Raw genomic sequence first — 16855 nt, 5'->3', positions numbered from 1 at the left:
GACTCAATGGGTGAGAGGATACCCATTGCTGAAATCCCACATACTAGAATGAAAATCCTCGCTTGAATTCTTGAATGGGAACTTGAAGCTTTAGAACCCTAGTTATTACTTGAGAAGAAACTTGAGAGAGTGGAAATTTATTTGGGTACTTGTGTGTGAGAGGGGAGAGTTTAGATCACTAATCTTTCCTTAATCGCACTGAGAAAAAGCTAAAACGACATAGTTCAGGAATTAAAATAATGGAGAAAGATCAAAACAATCCTGACTAAAAACTGTCGGAGGTCATCTACGAGCGTAATCTATGGTCTATTCATCTATGAACAGTAGATCCCTGTCCGTAGAAATCAGGCTAAGATTCTGAGTTTCTGAAGATTGATTCTGCGAGACTCATCAGCGGTCCATAGAACAATCTACAGGCTGTAAAGTGTGTTTGTAAAAATTAGAGAATTCCTGAGTTTCTAAAGTTTAGTTTAAGAGATCTGTCTATGGTCTGTAAATCAATCTACGATTCGTAAACATGGCTCGTCCTGTTCAGCTGAAAATTTAAGTTTTTGAAGTTGATCTACGATCCGTAAACTTCGCTTGAAAATCTCAGACCAATTTTTCTGCATATAAAGTCTCATATACATATCCCATCTACGGTTCATGGTTCCTTTTACGGTCCGTAGATGGTGTCCGTAAAACTCAAAAATCTGCAGACTTTAAAATTATTTCCGTAGCTTCTCCTGATCTAATTTGAGCCAGGGACTTAGGAGGTGTTACAAGAGGGCTAAAAAGTATAACACTTACGGATAGAAACAAACTTAAATGATATCATAGTAGTATATAAGTATATTATGATGATATCATGGATGACTGTGAAGTGTCTTATTGAAGGAGCTCAATGATATCATATTTGTACATAGATATATTGTGATGTATCACGGAGGACTAAGGAATCTTACTAAAGGATGCAAACAAGACTTTAGTGATACTATGTCAATATATGGATATATTGTGATGTATCACGGAGGATTGAGAGGCTCACTAAAGAATTCAAGTAAACTAGTGTGATACCATGTCATATATAGGCATACCGTAATGATATCATGATGGACTGGACTGAAGAGTTCATGATATATTTTATTATTATTCCTTTTTATAGAAATAATAATCATGGTAATTATACTTTACACATAAAAACAAGTGATACTGATAATAATGAGAAAATGCATATTTTTCAAAATCAACATAGTTCATTAAGATTGAGTCTTGATAAATAATCACAGTATCAAACTTTTTATTTTGTTATTTTACATATAAAAATAGGTGTTACTCAGAATCAGAATTGAAAAAAATAAATTTTGAAATAACAACTCATGTTCATTCGATCATGTATTTACATGTTTTTAATGTGACACTAATAAAGTTAAACAATAATATAAGAAAATTATAACAAATTATTGTTTATATAGAAATATATTCGTATTTTATCCACTTTTCATAAAAGAGTTATCTTTACTTATATGTCTAGAGTGCATTTGGACTCTTATAAGCGTAACATTTGAATTCATTTATTCAAAATCAACCTAATTCATCAAGATTGGGTCTTGCACTACTCAATTTATCAATAGTATTTTATAGTACAAGGCACAAGAAAAGATGTATTTTAGAAACTTGAGAGATCTTTTATATCTATGCCAATTTTTTTGATTTGATTTGGATGAACTTTGATAAGGATGGACCCATCTTGAAGAACATACAAATGAGGTGATCTCAAGAATTTGAAAAATGATACTCTCCCTGTTTTCAAAAAGAATGACATAGTTTAACTTGACACAAAATTCAAGAAAACAAATAAGACTTTATCATTTTGTAGTCCTAAATTAAAGTTATGTCAAATATAACAAAATACCATTTAATCTTGTAGCCTTAAACATGCCATGTGGAAAGTAGAAATTAAAATTTTACCAAAAAAGGAAAAAGGTCATTCTTTTTTAAACAAATTAAAAAGAAAAGAAACCATGCATTTTGAAAAGAAGGGAGTAACTTTTGTGATGATATCGGAGTCAGATTCATCAAATTCTTGGTTCATTAAGCATCTCATTTCTTATCATGATATCGGAGTCGGACACATCAAATTCTTGGTTCATTAAGCATCTCATAATCAGTATATAGCACCGTGTTGCCACAACCAACACAAAACTGGAAAAACACATCCTGCCATACGATATTTAAATGTAAGACAAATCCGGCTTTAATTTATCAAATAGAACTAAACTTTAATGAGACAAAGCAATGATAATGTTCCCATGAAGTCTTGTTACCTAAACAAAACATTAAAAATCCAAATACTATTTTGGTGCAGCTAGACAACAATGCACCAATCATCTCACCTTAACTAGAACTCGCAAGTTCCAAAAACTAAAAGGTGTAGTAACAATCACTGGCAGAGCTGTTCAACTGCAGTAACAATCTGGGGAGGTTGGACAACAGTCCAGTTCTCTAACGTCCCAGCATATGGAGTTGGCACATCCTGTGAGGACAGACATACGATTGGGGCATCGAGATAGTCATGGAAGTTTTCAGTTATAGCAGCTGTCAAGCTAGCACCAATACCTCCTGTACGCATACATTCCTCAACAATGAGGACGCGATGAGTCTTCTTCACTGAATTCCCAATGGTGTAAAGGTCAAACGGTTTCAGTGACCTGATATCAATGACCTCGGGATCATAACCTTTGTTCACAAGTGTCTTAGCAGCCTGCATCACATGATACCTCATCCTGGAATAAGTTAGAATGGTAACATGCTCACCAGGTCGTACCATCTCTGCTTCTTCAAGATTCAACACATACTCTTCGTCTGGAATTCTCTCCTTGAGGTTGTAGAGCAAAACATGCTCAAACAGAATCACAGGGTTATCACTTCTGATAGCTGCCTTCATCAAGCCCTTGGCGTTGTAGGGGGTTGAACAGGCAACCATCTGGATTCCAGGAATTGACTGGAAATATGACTCAAGGCGTTGAGAGTGCTCTGCTCCAAGCTGTCGACCAACTCCACCAGGACCTCGGATGACGACTGGTATCTTAAACTGGCCACCAGATGTGTAATGGAGCATACCACAGTTGTTAGATATCTGATTGAAGGCTAGAAGAAGAAATCCCATGTTCATTCCCTCAATAACTGGACGCAAGCCGGTCATTGCAGCTCCAATGCCCATACCAGTGAAAGAGTTCTCAGCAATGGGAGTGTCAAGAACCCTGAGATCACCATACTTTGGGGCAAGGCCCTTAGTCACCTTGTACGAACCTCCATAATGACCAACATCTTCACCCATTACACAAACAGTGGGATCTCTGTCCATCTCTTCTTCAAGACCTTCGCGGAGGGCCTCAAAGAGCAATAGTTCATGCCTAAAGATTTACATTCAAACACATACGTGGTGTAATCAATTAACAAGAAATCCGGATAAAGAACAATCAGGTAACAAGCAATTGGGCAGTAATTAATATAGTTCACGCAACGACCGACGGTTAAAAAAGTTAAGAGAAAAGAGTACATATCCAACCAGCCAACAGAGGATGATTCAATGATGCATGTTCAATGATTAAGCAAGCACCATTACAAAAATTATTTTAAAACCACAGACATAATCTATCCCTCAATAATTAGGAATACCCCATCAAGGAAGCCCAGATAACTCAAATACATCCAAAGATAATGTCAGTTATGACCACAATCAAAACTTAACGAGCTCTTTAAACCTTAAGTAACAGAAATACCTCGAATTCCAGAACATGTATCTTATGCATTAGGAAGAGAGAATGAATAAGGGACCACTTTACTAGCTTCTGGTGGCCCTAACATTTCATGTAATGAGAACCTCAGAATCCAAGAAAGCAGAACACAAAATCAAAGTCTCAGAGAGTTTGATAAAGGAAGCCAAATTTCCTATAAAGGATGTAACCTCCCTTTTAAACAACTCCTATGGAGACAGCTTGACGAGAGTACAAGGATGTTAAAAGGAAAAGCAATAGTAGTAATGACAAGATGACAATCTTCAGAGGGATCTCTGATATTAAAATATAAGATTGCTTAACCAGTGTATCGTGAAAACTTAGATCACGACTTTCCTGGAGGAGCTAGTGCAAGCAAAAGAATTGACAACAATAAGTACATCCACTTCAGATAACATCTCATACACTAACATTATAGATTTACAAATACAAACCTTTGGTTCAACTTGGTGTTATCCATAAAACTGAATTTTAGTTCGCTCCCCAACTATCACATATTTGTAGATTCAAAGGTAAAGTTATGATTTCTTTGTAAAGTTTAAAATTAAACTAGGGTTGAAAAATACTATTAGCAAGGGCCCGAATGATTCGATATAAAGTTGAAGATAATTTGTCTATCAGTAACAAATAGGAGATGATGAGATCTCAAAAAGAGACATATTTCATGCTGTCTCTGTTGTTTCTCTTTGGGATCCTATAGTGGTACTCTGCTCTTCTTTTTGTTTGTGAGTCGCGTGACAAGTTCCAAGAAGAAGCAGTAAAATGCAGTGCAAGGTAGAATGTATTCTGGGAATTCAATACAGTTGTGCCCCTTTGGTAGCTTTTTGGCGTGTATGAAATTAAATAAATGACAAGGACACAATCTAAGATTTCATCAGTTCCTTACAAGTTAGAAATACGAATTGATCTTTGTAATAGTTGTATAGTTTCAGCAACATCTTAGGTTTATTTTTTCTTTTTCGATAGTCAATCTCTTAGAGTTGGAAATCACTTCAATAAAATACTTATGAAAACTTTCACAGCAAATTAAAACATTATATTTTGGAGCAAATAATAGATGAGGAAATAGCAGTACCACAAGAAACAATGAGAGGATAGGCGCGATTAATACCCTTAGTAACTCTTTTCTTAAAAGTCCACGGGAGACTTGCTTGGCTGAAACAGAAGATTCACTAAAAAGTATATTTTTCCTCTCTATGTATGCCTGCTTTTGGTTGGAAAATAGGGTTGAACTTTTATTCATCATGTAGTCCTTCCTCTATTTTTTATTTTTTTAATATCCCGTGTACTAATCCAAACACAAAAACTATATCACTCCCAGCATCACTCTCCTTACTTTGCTTCCGCTATCACAATCCAGAACAAAGAGGATAATTAGACATGTTCATCGCAGGATGAACTGGCATCACCTGAAGCAAAACAGCAAATGCGATTGTGTTTTCTATTCCCTTTAACAACACCGTCGTGATTAACAGCTTCCGTTAAATCATAATCCTACCAACCAAGCTCCTTTTCAAGCCAAGATTGCCAAACATTTCCCTAGTCAGCCAAGATTTATTTATAAAAAAAAACTAGTCTAATCTGCTGGCAAGCTACCCACCCGGACATGAAGTTTCACAAAACAAGTGATGATTAGAGACCTAGAAGACAGACATTAGGAGAGACAAGTGAAGTGGTAACTACAAGGAAGCAATTTGAACTGTAAAGATATACATGCATTTTATGCATGTACAACTCAGAAGAGAAGTAAATATACCCTGGCTTGGATGAAGTAGAAGCTGCAGCAGTATCTTCTTTTGCCTGTAAAATAGTTAAAGAGACGTTTGGTGATAAGCTTGCGTTTTTTGGAGCAATCACTATAAATGATTAAAGTGTCTCATAATACATAAAATATTCAGCCACGCAACACCAATCTCTAAGTCCAAAACAATAACATTGTTTCAATTTGTTTGTGTTACTTTACTTTTTTGAAAAGACCATTTCAAAAAGAATGCATCTTTCCTTTTTTAGCAACTCTTTAATTTAACTTTCCACTAGATTAAATGGGCATCTTGATACATTCTACATATCTTTATTTTAAGGCCACAAGATTCAAAATTATTATTTACTTTTTAAAACTTGGTGCAAGTAAAAACCAGAGAAACAAATTGAAACGGGAGGGGTACTAAATACTCATTTATGCACATTTCTGCTAGTATATGATTATATGCATACATAAACACACAATCATAAATAAAGAGTAAAAGAATACTAACAGCAACAGCATTAGTAATCAATTGTTCAGCTCTTCTTCCATGTCCATTCAAACCATAGCTCAAACGCCCATCAGATCTAACCACAAAATTCCTTCCTTTCCTCTCTGCACCAACTACATAAAATTCCACAAAAATGGAAGACAAATGATTGAAATTTGGACTAAATGGAACATATACAATTCTTATAGTGGACCAAATAATACTTGAGACAGATCAAAAACAACCCAAAAGACGCAAAGATCAGATAAACCCAGAATCAGAAAACAGCACCAAAAACTCAAAAGACATAAATTTAAGCAAAACGAACAAAACCCCATTTCGATTACTACATAAAGATTCAAAATTTGCAACAAACCTGACAAAGATCTGCGAGAATTGTGGAAAAATGACTTCTTGGTGTCCAAACAATTGGCTGAGGTAAGTGCAGTAGCAGCACCAATTCCTTGTATAATAGCAGCCATCTAGAAAACCCCACGAAGAAAATTGGATTCTTGATTCAAACAAATGAAAAGAAAATGCAGTATCAGAATGAAAGGGGAGGAATTAAATATATATGCACATAGAATGGGTGAAAAGTTAGTTGTTATAATAAAGAAAAAATGAATTGGGGCGGAGAGAACAAAGTGCAGAAGGTGTTTGGCAAGAACAAAGTGAATCCACTCCCCCCCCCCCCCCGCACCCCCACGCCATCCATATTTAAGGCCCAAAAAATATAAAGTAGAAAATATAAATAAAAAAAAATAAAAAAAAACTTTTAATTTTTTTTGGGTAGAGATAAGAAAAATCTCATTAAATTAAATAATATATATATATTCTCATAATTTTTATTTATTTATTATTTCTATTGTATATATGTATAATTTTTTAAAAATTTTCTCACAATTATACTTTCTAATTTCAGTACAGATTTTTTAAATAAAGAATTGTTTTTTTGTTACATTTAATTGATCCATATATCAAAAGGTAGGTTCTTTTGTGTCTCAATTTTTTTTAATCAAGACATCCTTTTGGCAAGTTCAAAATTCGATGTGTATGAGATTACACATTTATCATTTCATTTAATATCAGTATTTTAAAAAATGTTTTCGGGGCAAGTCTCAAGGCAGGGTGTATCAAAAACGCTCTGGGGCGTAAATTTAAGACGTAGATCCATAGGGCGTAAGAACTAGTAAATGTGAAGATAAATGATAATTTTATCTTAAATATTATTTTGGCTATTATCATAATAGTAGTTATACTACTTTTTTCTATATTATTAATTATGAATACATTTCTCAAATAATAATTATGATATTTTTTTTCTATATTATTGATTATTTATTAAAATTTATTTGTAAAATCATTGAAAGTTTTACTTTTGATTATTTACTAAGTAGTAAAATTATAAAATTGAATATACATGAGAGGTACGCCCCATAAATTCATGGGACTTACGCCTCGTGTCTCAGGGCTTACGCCTCGCCCCGTACTACATAAAACGCCTCGTCTTACGCCTCCGCCTTTTAAAACATTGCTTAATACCATAATTTGTACATAGAAGAGTTTAATATCATGATATCACTATCTTATATATATATATATATATATATATATATATATATATATATATATATATATATATCATGTATTGTGTTATCATCACTAGATCAAAGTGTGTAGAATTGTTGTGTGTGTGATTATTATAGGGATTTAATAGAAGAAATCTAAGGAGTCTAAATAATTTGAGTTTAGACCATCAGTTTTGAGTGTCGCTCTTCTGAGCTTTATGTCCGACGCATGTTTGGAGCGAGGATGTGCTCGACAAATTTGTTAAAATCACAATTCATTTGTTCTAGTGAGATTTTTTTTGGGGGGAAGGAGGGGGTGATATCTCTGGGATATATCATGATTTGGATATTTCTTATCCTCTATGATTGTTTATGTCTATTTAACCTTATAATTGATGTATTTATTTTATTTTATCTTATTATCCTTGGGTGCATATGACGATTGAGCCATAATCATCCTCTGTATCCGCCTGAGCCTCTAGGCAAGACGTTGATCTAGAGTCAACCTTTGTATTCAAAATGGTAAGATGGTTGGACAAGAGTTACACTCCATAGCTACGAGGTGTTGATATTGTGTATTGTACGACAATTGGGCTAAAGTTATCCTTTGTGGTTTTGGAGTTTTTGTTGTTGGATATTAATGGACTATACCAATTTGCATATCATTATCTCATCTTTCTTGACTGACTTGCATCTCTCTTCTACACTTCATATGTTATTTCTCATTGGCATAATTGTATATTTGTTGTTTTTTTACTTGCTCTGGGCATAAGATGAAGAGTGAACCTAGATTTTACTTAGTTTTTGTGATCAACCCTATCCGCTACATATTTAGCTAATGCTCTAATTGACAAGTGAGTCATCCGACGTCTTTATTCTGAGGTTAGTCATTTGTCAGATTCATGAAGGTCACCCGTTTATCTATCTTTTCTCATTTGCTTAGATTTTGTGGGGTGGGGGTGGGGGAGGGAAGGGAGCATATATGATATTTCTTTACTTGTAACATTTTTTTTTGATTTATATGTCCCTTAAGAAATTATGTGTTTTGACTATTATCCTTTTATTTATTCTTTTAATCAAGCAAAACGTTAGTTTAGTTTTATTTATTCTTTTAATCAAGTAAAACGTTAGTTTAGTTTTAATAAATAAAAGGAGAGCTAATCTAAGTAATAACAATATTAGAATACATGCATTTGCTATTCACTTAGAGTTTTTATACTAATTAGTTTATGTTTAAAAGTTTCATGAATAATTATTAGAAAGAACAAAATGAGAAAAACGTGCTCAATTATATCTTGATCTTTTAAATGACAATTGTTTTAGATGATTTTTTTTTTAGTAAAAAACATGATAAATAAATAATCCGAAAGGAATATAAATTTTGAATTATATAAATGTTCAATAAGAACAAATACTAATTTAAATGTCAAATTGAAAGATGTCCACGACTTTTAAGGGACACTTACGAAGACAAGTTTTAGGGATCGTTTGGTTTGAAGACAAGTTATAATGATATTAATTATGTTGGAATTAATTATGATATGATTAGTTATCCTAATATTATTTCTTAGTGAATGTTTGATTTGTTATATTAAAAATAACACGAATTGCATAATTTCTAAGAACAAGGGTTGTTTGGTAGGTTGTATAAGAATAATGCCAAATAGAGTATTAGCCTGTTTGGATTGACTTATTTTTAAGCAGCTTATAATTTGAAAACTGCTTATAAGTTAAAAAAAAATAGGTGTAGGCCAATTTTTTTTTCTTTTACTTATAAGTTGTTTTTAACTTATAAACTGTTTAAAATAAATTCATTCAAATGAACTCAACTATTTATTGGGGCTTATTTTAAACACAAAATAACTTTAAGTTGGCCAGCCAAACACTTAAAAAAAGCTGAAAACAACTTATAAGCCAATCTTAACGGCCTCTATATTAGTGATACTTGAATTAGTTATGCTTTGCATTATTTCTCATGCATTGTTTAGTTTGATATATTAAAAATAACTTGCACTGCATAATTTTTTTTAAAAAATATTTATTTACAAAGATACTCTTCATAAATATGATGAAAAAAAGTAAAAAAAAATTTGAGGGACAATTTGATCTTTAACCATGCTAGTGCATGCATTAAATCTTCTTATATTACTAATACCATAAATTTTCACGTATTAATAATATACTCCTCAGTACAAAACAGAGTACCAAACAAGATACTACTAATTGACAAATAAGGTACTATTAATAGGCATGTATTATTTTTCCTAATACACTCTATCAAATGATCCATAAGTTATTTGTTTACAAAAATATCATCTATAACTATAAAATGTGTGAAATATTTTGTTATTTTAACTACTTCATCTGGAAATAAATTCTTTCAAAATTATTTAAGCGATCTTAGATAAGCAAATTAAGTGATAAAATAAAATAAAATAATTCAAATTAGACAAGATTACTATAAATTAATTTATAAATTTAATTTCAAACTTATTTACGAAGATAGTTATGGGGCGTACCAAACACCCCCAAAAAGTTACACACCAATTCATATTAACGAGCAAGGGATTTTCTGTGCTCTGCTCTATTCATCGGTAAGCCGCCGCCGCCGCCCCGTCGAGCCTTTTACTGCAACACTTACTGCCAGGTAAATTCTCTCTTTTTGTGCCTTCTTTCATCTGCCGGTGAGAATTAGCAACCAAATTCTAAGTAGTAGTAGCATACAGGAGTGTGGGGTGGTGGTTAATGAAGCGGATTGAACAGTATGAGTTTGCAGGTTCAGTTTCCAGCAGAGACGAAATAGTAGGTGATTTCTTCCATTTGTTCTAGCTTTGGTGGACAGAATTACCTGCTACCACTTGTGGGAGATGGTATGGATCCTGTGTAATTTAGTTGAGGGGCCCGGACATCATGATTATAGGAGGAAAAAGATAAATCTAAGAAGTAATAATAATACATCAGTTAAGGAGTCACTTGGTTTGTGAACAGGTTTAGTGTGATTACAATGTGGGAGTTTATGGCGATTTAATAATAAGGAGATTATTTTGTGGGTGTACTTTAATTGTTAGATGTTTGGTTCATTGGACTAAAAATTTGATATACCGGGTGTAATTTGAATCACGTGTTAGGTTGTATCCGATAAAATTTTATTTTCAATTTTAATCTTAGCTTTCTTAAAGAACTTCGGAAAAAGAGATTGGGAGAAGCACCCGAGGTGTGGCCTAGTAGTCAATGAAGTGGTTGACAATACTGAGGTCTCTGGTTTAAAAACTCAGTGGAAACAAAAAAACACTAGGTGATTCCATTTGTCCTAGCCTTGGTGGATGGAGTTACCTGGTAACTATTGTATTGTTGGCGGGAGGTGACAACTATCTGTGGAATTAGTCGAGGTGCGTGAAAGTTGGCCTGGACACTACAATTAGAAAAGAAAAAAAGAAAAAAAGGAAGCGATAGAGTAGCTCGTTGATCTGTCTTTCTATCACTATAGCTCTCTTTAATCACTCATAAAGTTGTTTTGGAAATTGACAGGAATGGGAGCTGACGAGGTTACAGTGGAGCAGCCTCCTTCTGGAACAACGTCTGAATCTATTGAAGCCTTGCTTGAGGTACCTCAAGTTAGCTTATGTGTTTGTTTTATGTTGACCATGATATGCCCGCAGTCTTGATTTGCAGATTGAGTGAAAATAGCATAATCACTGTAGTACATACAGAAGTCTGCCTAACTTTGAACTTCCATAAATTCCAATTTTAAGTCAATAAGGTTTTACATTCAATTTTCAGCCAAGTGGCGTAGGCTTTTTTGCTTGAGTTAATGCCCTTGATCTCTCAACCACTTGTTCTCTATAAACAGGCTGCCAGATATGATGATTTGGATGATGTCATGAGCTTAGCATCTTCTGGTGTTTCTCTTGATTCAAAGGATTCTGAGGGCCGAACAGGTTTAAGTTTTTGAAATGACTTATTTGATGATTAATATCATTCCTCCATACTTCTCAAATGTTTATTTGATCATTTGATGGTTACTCAAGCTGAGAATATCAATAATGTTGAAGTGTGTGACCATTTCAAGTATACTTAAGCAGTTAGAGAGAATACTTTTAATTGCTTAATATATATTGTGTCTCAACGCGCCCCTTATGTGTGGTGGTTTGATTCTTTTTCATGGGACAAATATGGTGATATTTTAACTCATGATCTTTGCCTGCTCTAATATTGTGTTGAAGCGTGTGACTATCTCGTTTAAAAACTTTAGCTAGATTGTTTAGAGACAGATTGGTTTGGAAGAACAAGGGAGGATTTTAAGGTAGGAAATTAGAGAAGGGAAATTTTCTCCAGTAGACCTGAAATTTATCATGGCATTGGAGATCAACTTGGCAATTTCTTCATTTTTGTTTTTGTTGGAAAAAAGGTGTTTTAAAATTTGTAAAAACTCTTGGGTTGACATTTGAGCAACAACAACAACATACCTAGTGGGTTGACATTTGAGAACAAATCAGTATCTTGTAAAGGTTTAATCTTTACAATGGAAGTTTAATTTAAGGTTTATGCCTTTAAGTCGAATTGCCAAACAATTTTTGGAACAAATATAGATTACCCTAATACCAGAGGCAAGATACATATTACATTTTCAGGTGACAAGTCCGGCTTCCGAAAAGGTTATGTTCATATAAACAAAAGTTTCAATTGGGTTTCTTCAGGAATTGGGTTTAAATATATTAGGCGCCTTATGTTCAAGATTGAACAGTGTGTGGACAACATAAAACCAAGGTCCTTTTTTATTATGATTTTAGAGCCAGACTCATCCAATTCTTGGTTTTGCTTGATGTTGGACTCCCGTGTTATATGTCCACTCACCAGAGGTCCAGTCCTGATCTTTTTACAAGATTGTAGTATCTTCAATAATCAATAGCGCTATGTTACAACAACAAAAACAAAACTGGGAAGTTACATCCTATCTATGGTTACCTAAAGGAAAAAGTTAAACAAGGCAGAAAACTGCAAACTAGCATTATCAAAGTGGTACTTCCCACAAATTATTTCATCAAGATAGAAGTGCCTATGGTCCTTGTTTCCATACCACTATATTAAATAATTCACCCCTTCAGAATAAGTAGATGAGAAGCCATATTTAGTGAGAAAAACAAGTGAAACATACACATTTTCAAGACATGCTTGAGATGCCTCGAGCATTACCATTGGGGTAGGCTCCCTTGCTTTGATTGACATGACTACCGTGGCCCCAGATGACTTGTTAAGAGTGCCATGTGATAGTGGGTTATTGGCTCCATTCACCACGCCTGATAGGCCTTTACTGAAAAAGGACTTCAAAATGATTAGCTGATTGGGAGTCTTCTTGACCTTCCGTAGTGATACTACTGACAATGTCCTTTGACTAATGCGCCACCATTTCATGTCATTGTTGGTGTTTTTATTGCGGAAGGTCGGGAAGACTTGAAATCAGCTAATTATTTTGAAGTGTCTCCTGCTCCAGTAAAGGCCAATCAGGAGGAGTGAATGGCGCGATAGCCCACCATCATATGCCACTCTTAACGAGTTATTTGGGCCCCGCCCTTAGTAGTCACGTCAGTTAGAGCACTGGTGTCCACACAACGGTAACCCACAAGGCTTCTCAAGCATGTCTTGAAAATGAGTACATTCTGCTTGTTTTTCTCACTAATATGGAGGGGGGCTCGAGCAAAGGACAATCAGGAGGGATGAATGGAGCAATAGCCCACCATCACATGACACTCTTAACGAGTTATGTGGGTCCTCAGTTGTAACGTCAATCAGAGCACTGGTGCCTACACAACGGTAACCCACTTGGCTTCTCAAGCATGTCTTGAAATGAGTACATTCTGCTTGTTTTTCTCACTAAATATGGAGGCGGGCTCCTCAGTTACTGATTTCGATGGACTGAGTTATGTAGCATAGTCGTGTGAAAACAAGGACCATAGGTACTTTCTATCTTGATATAATTGTTGGAAGTGCTCTTTTGATAATGTTGGTAATTCTGTATTTTCCTACCTTGTTTAACCTTTTCCTGTAGGTAACCATAGGAGTGGATGTGGCATTTTGGTGTTGTTTTTGACTGTGGTGACATGGCGCTATTGATTATTGGAGGTATTGCAATCTTATCGCTTGGTCTTGTAAAATATAACTAGGACTGGACATTTGGTCCGTGGACAATATAACATGGGGGACTAACTTTGACACGATGATAAGAAATGGACTTTGGGCCTTATTCAAGTATGCAACATTGTTGTTAAAGGAAATCAACCTACCTGGTTAGTCTTCCCTCCTTATATAAGAGTATGAACATGCTTCGAAAATCTGAAGTCACATGAAGCACTTAAAATCAGGGATCACCAAACCAAGATTAAGAGTTACTCATGATTTTCTTTTTTCATGAAGATAAGAAACGGAAAGGGGTTTGGGGATGGGGTATGAACTTCTTTGTTAAAAGAATTTGCTTTATCCTATATAAGATAAATCATTCTTTTTATCTTATAAAGCTAAAGCACTCTCTTTGTGATTATTTGGTCATACATGTGGAGAATCATCTTGAAACATACATTTGGAAGTAGCAAAAACTTCCATGTTTCTTTTCTATATTGGTAGAACTGTAGAGAAACCATGAAATTAGTTGTTCAACTCTAAAAATTTGATTAAACACGACCCCTTATGATTTAGTCTTTATCGACATGCCTTTAACATATTTTAAACTTATTTTTTGTAATTGAGAAATCCCTGAGGGCCAATGGCCCATGGTTAGAAACTCGGTGGATAATGGGTCTGCTCCTCTACCCTTATCCACTTAAGTACCAGGCTTTTGTTTGCAACATGGTTCGGACCTGTGACATGCCTAACCCACACATCACGTGCTACATTCTTACCACTATACCAAAGCGTTTTGGGGGTGTGTGTGTGTGATTTAAACTTATTTCTAAGGTCAAATATTTAGTAATGTTATATACTTCTTAAATTGCATGTATATAAAATGTGAATTTCAGAAGCCTAAATACTCAAAAACTTCCAATAATTTCACAAATTAATGGACACCTTTCCATTCCATTTTTTCTTTCTTCTCAAAGCTATGAATTTCCCCACAAGGATAGCCTGTTTCCCTTGGATCAATGACAACATAGTCACAATGGTGCAGCAGCTGGAGTGCCTACTTGTGAGATCAAGTTTTCTTGATTGTCGTAAGCCCAAAGACCAATGACCAGCTAGTTTAACAAATTTCTGACCACAGTTTGACCCCGTCTTTCAAAATTTGAATTTTGAGACCCCACCCTCTTGAGTGTCTACCTCATTTGGATGCGAAGTCTGATACAGGCAAGCCAACTGTTATAAACTGACTACCTGCTATGTTGATTGAGTTGAGTTAATTCCGAATAACAGCGGTATTCAGGCAAACTTGTTTATAGCTCGGTTATTCCAGTGGGTACCTGCTACTTCCGACCAACACAAGTATGGGTAATTCTGCCTACTAAGGTTTAGGCATATGAGAAGAAGTCACTTAGTATTTTTGTCTTAGTGGTTATCCTTAGTTTTCTTCCACTTCATTACCCGAAGGCCACATCTTAGATTTTGGTATAGTTGAATATCTACCATATCTGAGGTTCTAATTCTTGAACTACATACTTAACTAGGAATATTTGATTACTAATATGAAGAATTTTATGCGGTCAGTTGAGTATCTGCCACACCTTGAAGTCCTAAGTTTTGAATTATATAATCTGCCTGAAGTAATAGATTCTAACATGAAATGTAGTCCTTATAAAAAATAATAGGCTCCTAATATGACATGCTGAACTACCTTCTTGCTTTGGCTATTTAATTTTTGCAGCACTTCATATGGCTTCAGCAAATGGGCATTGTGGCATCGTAGAATATCTGATTCGTAATGGAGCGGTGAGTGGACTGCCCCACTTATTTGCATTATTACATATCTGAACATATCTACTGGTTTACATACTTATTGATATGATCTAACGGTCTCTCTTTAATGAATAATCGTTATTATCCAATTCACTGAAGAAAACGGTGTGGTACACTTGAGTGCATTTCTGATCATTGGGCAAAAGAAATATTTTTTGGTAAAATTTGAGTCAGACATTGGGGGGACTACCTGATTATCAAAATTTATTCTCTTTGGGGTGGATCTTTGACTTCTCTTATCCTTTGATATGTTCAGCTACACATTGAGTGATGAAACATGATTAATCTAATTCGTGGTAACAGGATGTTAATGCTTCCAATGTGGAGAAAAATACACCTCTTCATTGGGCTTGCCTAAATGGACATATTGAGGTAAATTTTGCATTGCTCCTTGGATTATAAGTCCTTAGCATCCCTTAATTTATATGACGTCTTGTCAGGTAGTGAAGAACTTAATCCTTGCTGGTGCAAATGTCTCAGCCTTAAATAGGTGATGTATTTTTAACTTGTATAGATTTGCAGATCTGCAAATATATAAAATAATATTCAAAAAAATGGCAGCTCAGTGCATTGAAGCTCCTGCTATGTGCGGGTCAGGGAACGGGACGGACTACATGGGTCTATTGTAAGGCTGATACATAGACTCTTGTGGTCCCCCTTCATCAGATCTCGCGCATTGCGGGAGCTTTAGTGCATCGATTTTTTTTTTTTAATTAATTGATTTGCAGATCAAATATTCTTTTGCTTCTTCTGCTTGTGCTCTTCACTGAAATTTGTTTTGCCGTTGTTTTAGCCATGAGAGGACTCCAATCGACGAGGTCGTGTGTAGGGGTAAAATGAACGTCATCGATGCGATCAACGAGGCGGTAGCGCAACTTGAATTCACTGGCACAACGGTATCATAAGAAGTCAAAATTTTTACTTGTACATTTTTCATGTGAGGATGCAAAAGTCTTGCTGGTGGTCACTATGTTCGATGTTTTCTAATAACTTAAAGTAGCCTCTCTTTCAAGTATTATGTAAGGTTTGAACTTCAAATGTTCTCTCATATCATATTTGGTGACTTAGTTGACAATGGCAAATGATGCACACACCATTATGTTAGTATCAATATCCTCGAACAATTTATCAAGTTAATTCTATAAGGACAGCTTTTCTTTTCTCAGTTTTGAAAGTTGAGGGATTCTGAGATGTTTGGATTTTCCAAAACTCCATGGACATGCAGAAGAAAAATGCTATCCCCACTCCGACCAAGACAATTTTTTACTTCTTTTAACAATTAAGGGGAAGTAGGTCAAATGACGAGTCTCTTCATGATAAAGAGATTCATTTT

The 16855-nt window shown here is 34.8% G+C and overlaps 2 protein-coding genes across 2 annotated transcripts; one reads left to right on the top strand and one right to left on the bottom strand.

Moving 5' to 3' along the window:
• Nucleotides 1-2220: 2220 nt before the first annotated feature.
• Nucleotides 2221-6696, bottom strand: LOC129869996 (pyruvate dehydrogenase E1 component subunit beta-3, chloroplastic-like). Its single transcript, XM_055944555.1, has 4 exons — nucleotides 6390-6696; nucleotides 6035-6147; nucleotides 5536-5579; nucleotides 2221-3395 (listed from the first exon to the last, which is right to left on the bottom strand). Exons 1-4 carry the CDS (start codon nucleotides 6493-6495, stop codon nucleotides 2423-2425), a joined length of 1236 nt encoding a protein of 411 aa, XP_055800530.1. The 5' UTR covers nucleotides 6496-6696; the 3' UTR covers nucleotides 2221-2422.
• A 3396-nt stretch (nucleotides 6697-10092) lies between these two features.
• On the top strand, nucleotides 10093-16687 carry LOC129869995 (uncharacterized). The gene is made up of 7 exons (XM_055944554.1): nucleotides 10093-10228; nucleotides 11110-11186; nucleotides 11432-11519; nucleotides 15431-15495; nucleotides 15826-15894; nucleotides 15963-16012; nucleotides 16316-16687. Exons 2-7 carry the CDS (start codon nucleotides 11112-11114, stop codon nucleotides 16425-16427), a joined length of 459 nt encoding a protein of 152 aa, XP_055800529.1. The 5' UTR covers nucleotides 10093-10228; nucleotides 11110-11111; the 3' UTR covers nucleotides 16428-16687.
• Nucleotides 16688-16855: the final 168 nt, after the last annotated feature.

The sequence above is a fragment of the Solanum dulcamara genome, chromosome 10 (assembly GCF_947179165.1).
Source record: "Solanum dulcamara chromosome 10, daSolDulc1.2, whole genome shotgun sequence".
Taxonomy (NCBI): domain Eukaryota; kingdom Viridiplantae; phylum Streptophyta; class Magnoliopsida; order Solanales; family Solanaceae; genus Solanum; species Solanum dulcamara.
This window is presented reverse-complemented; position numbering and strand designations above follow the sequence as displayed.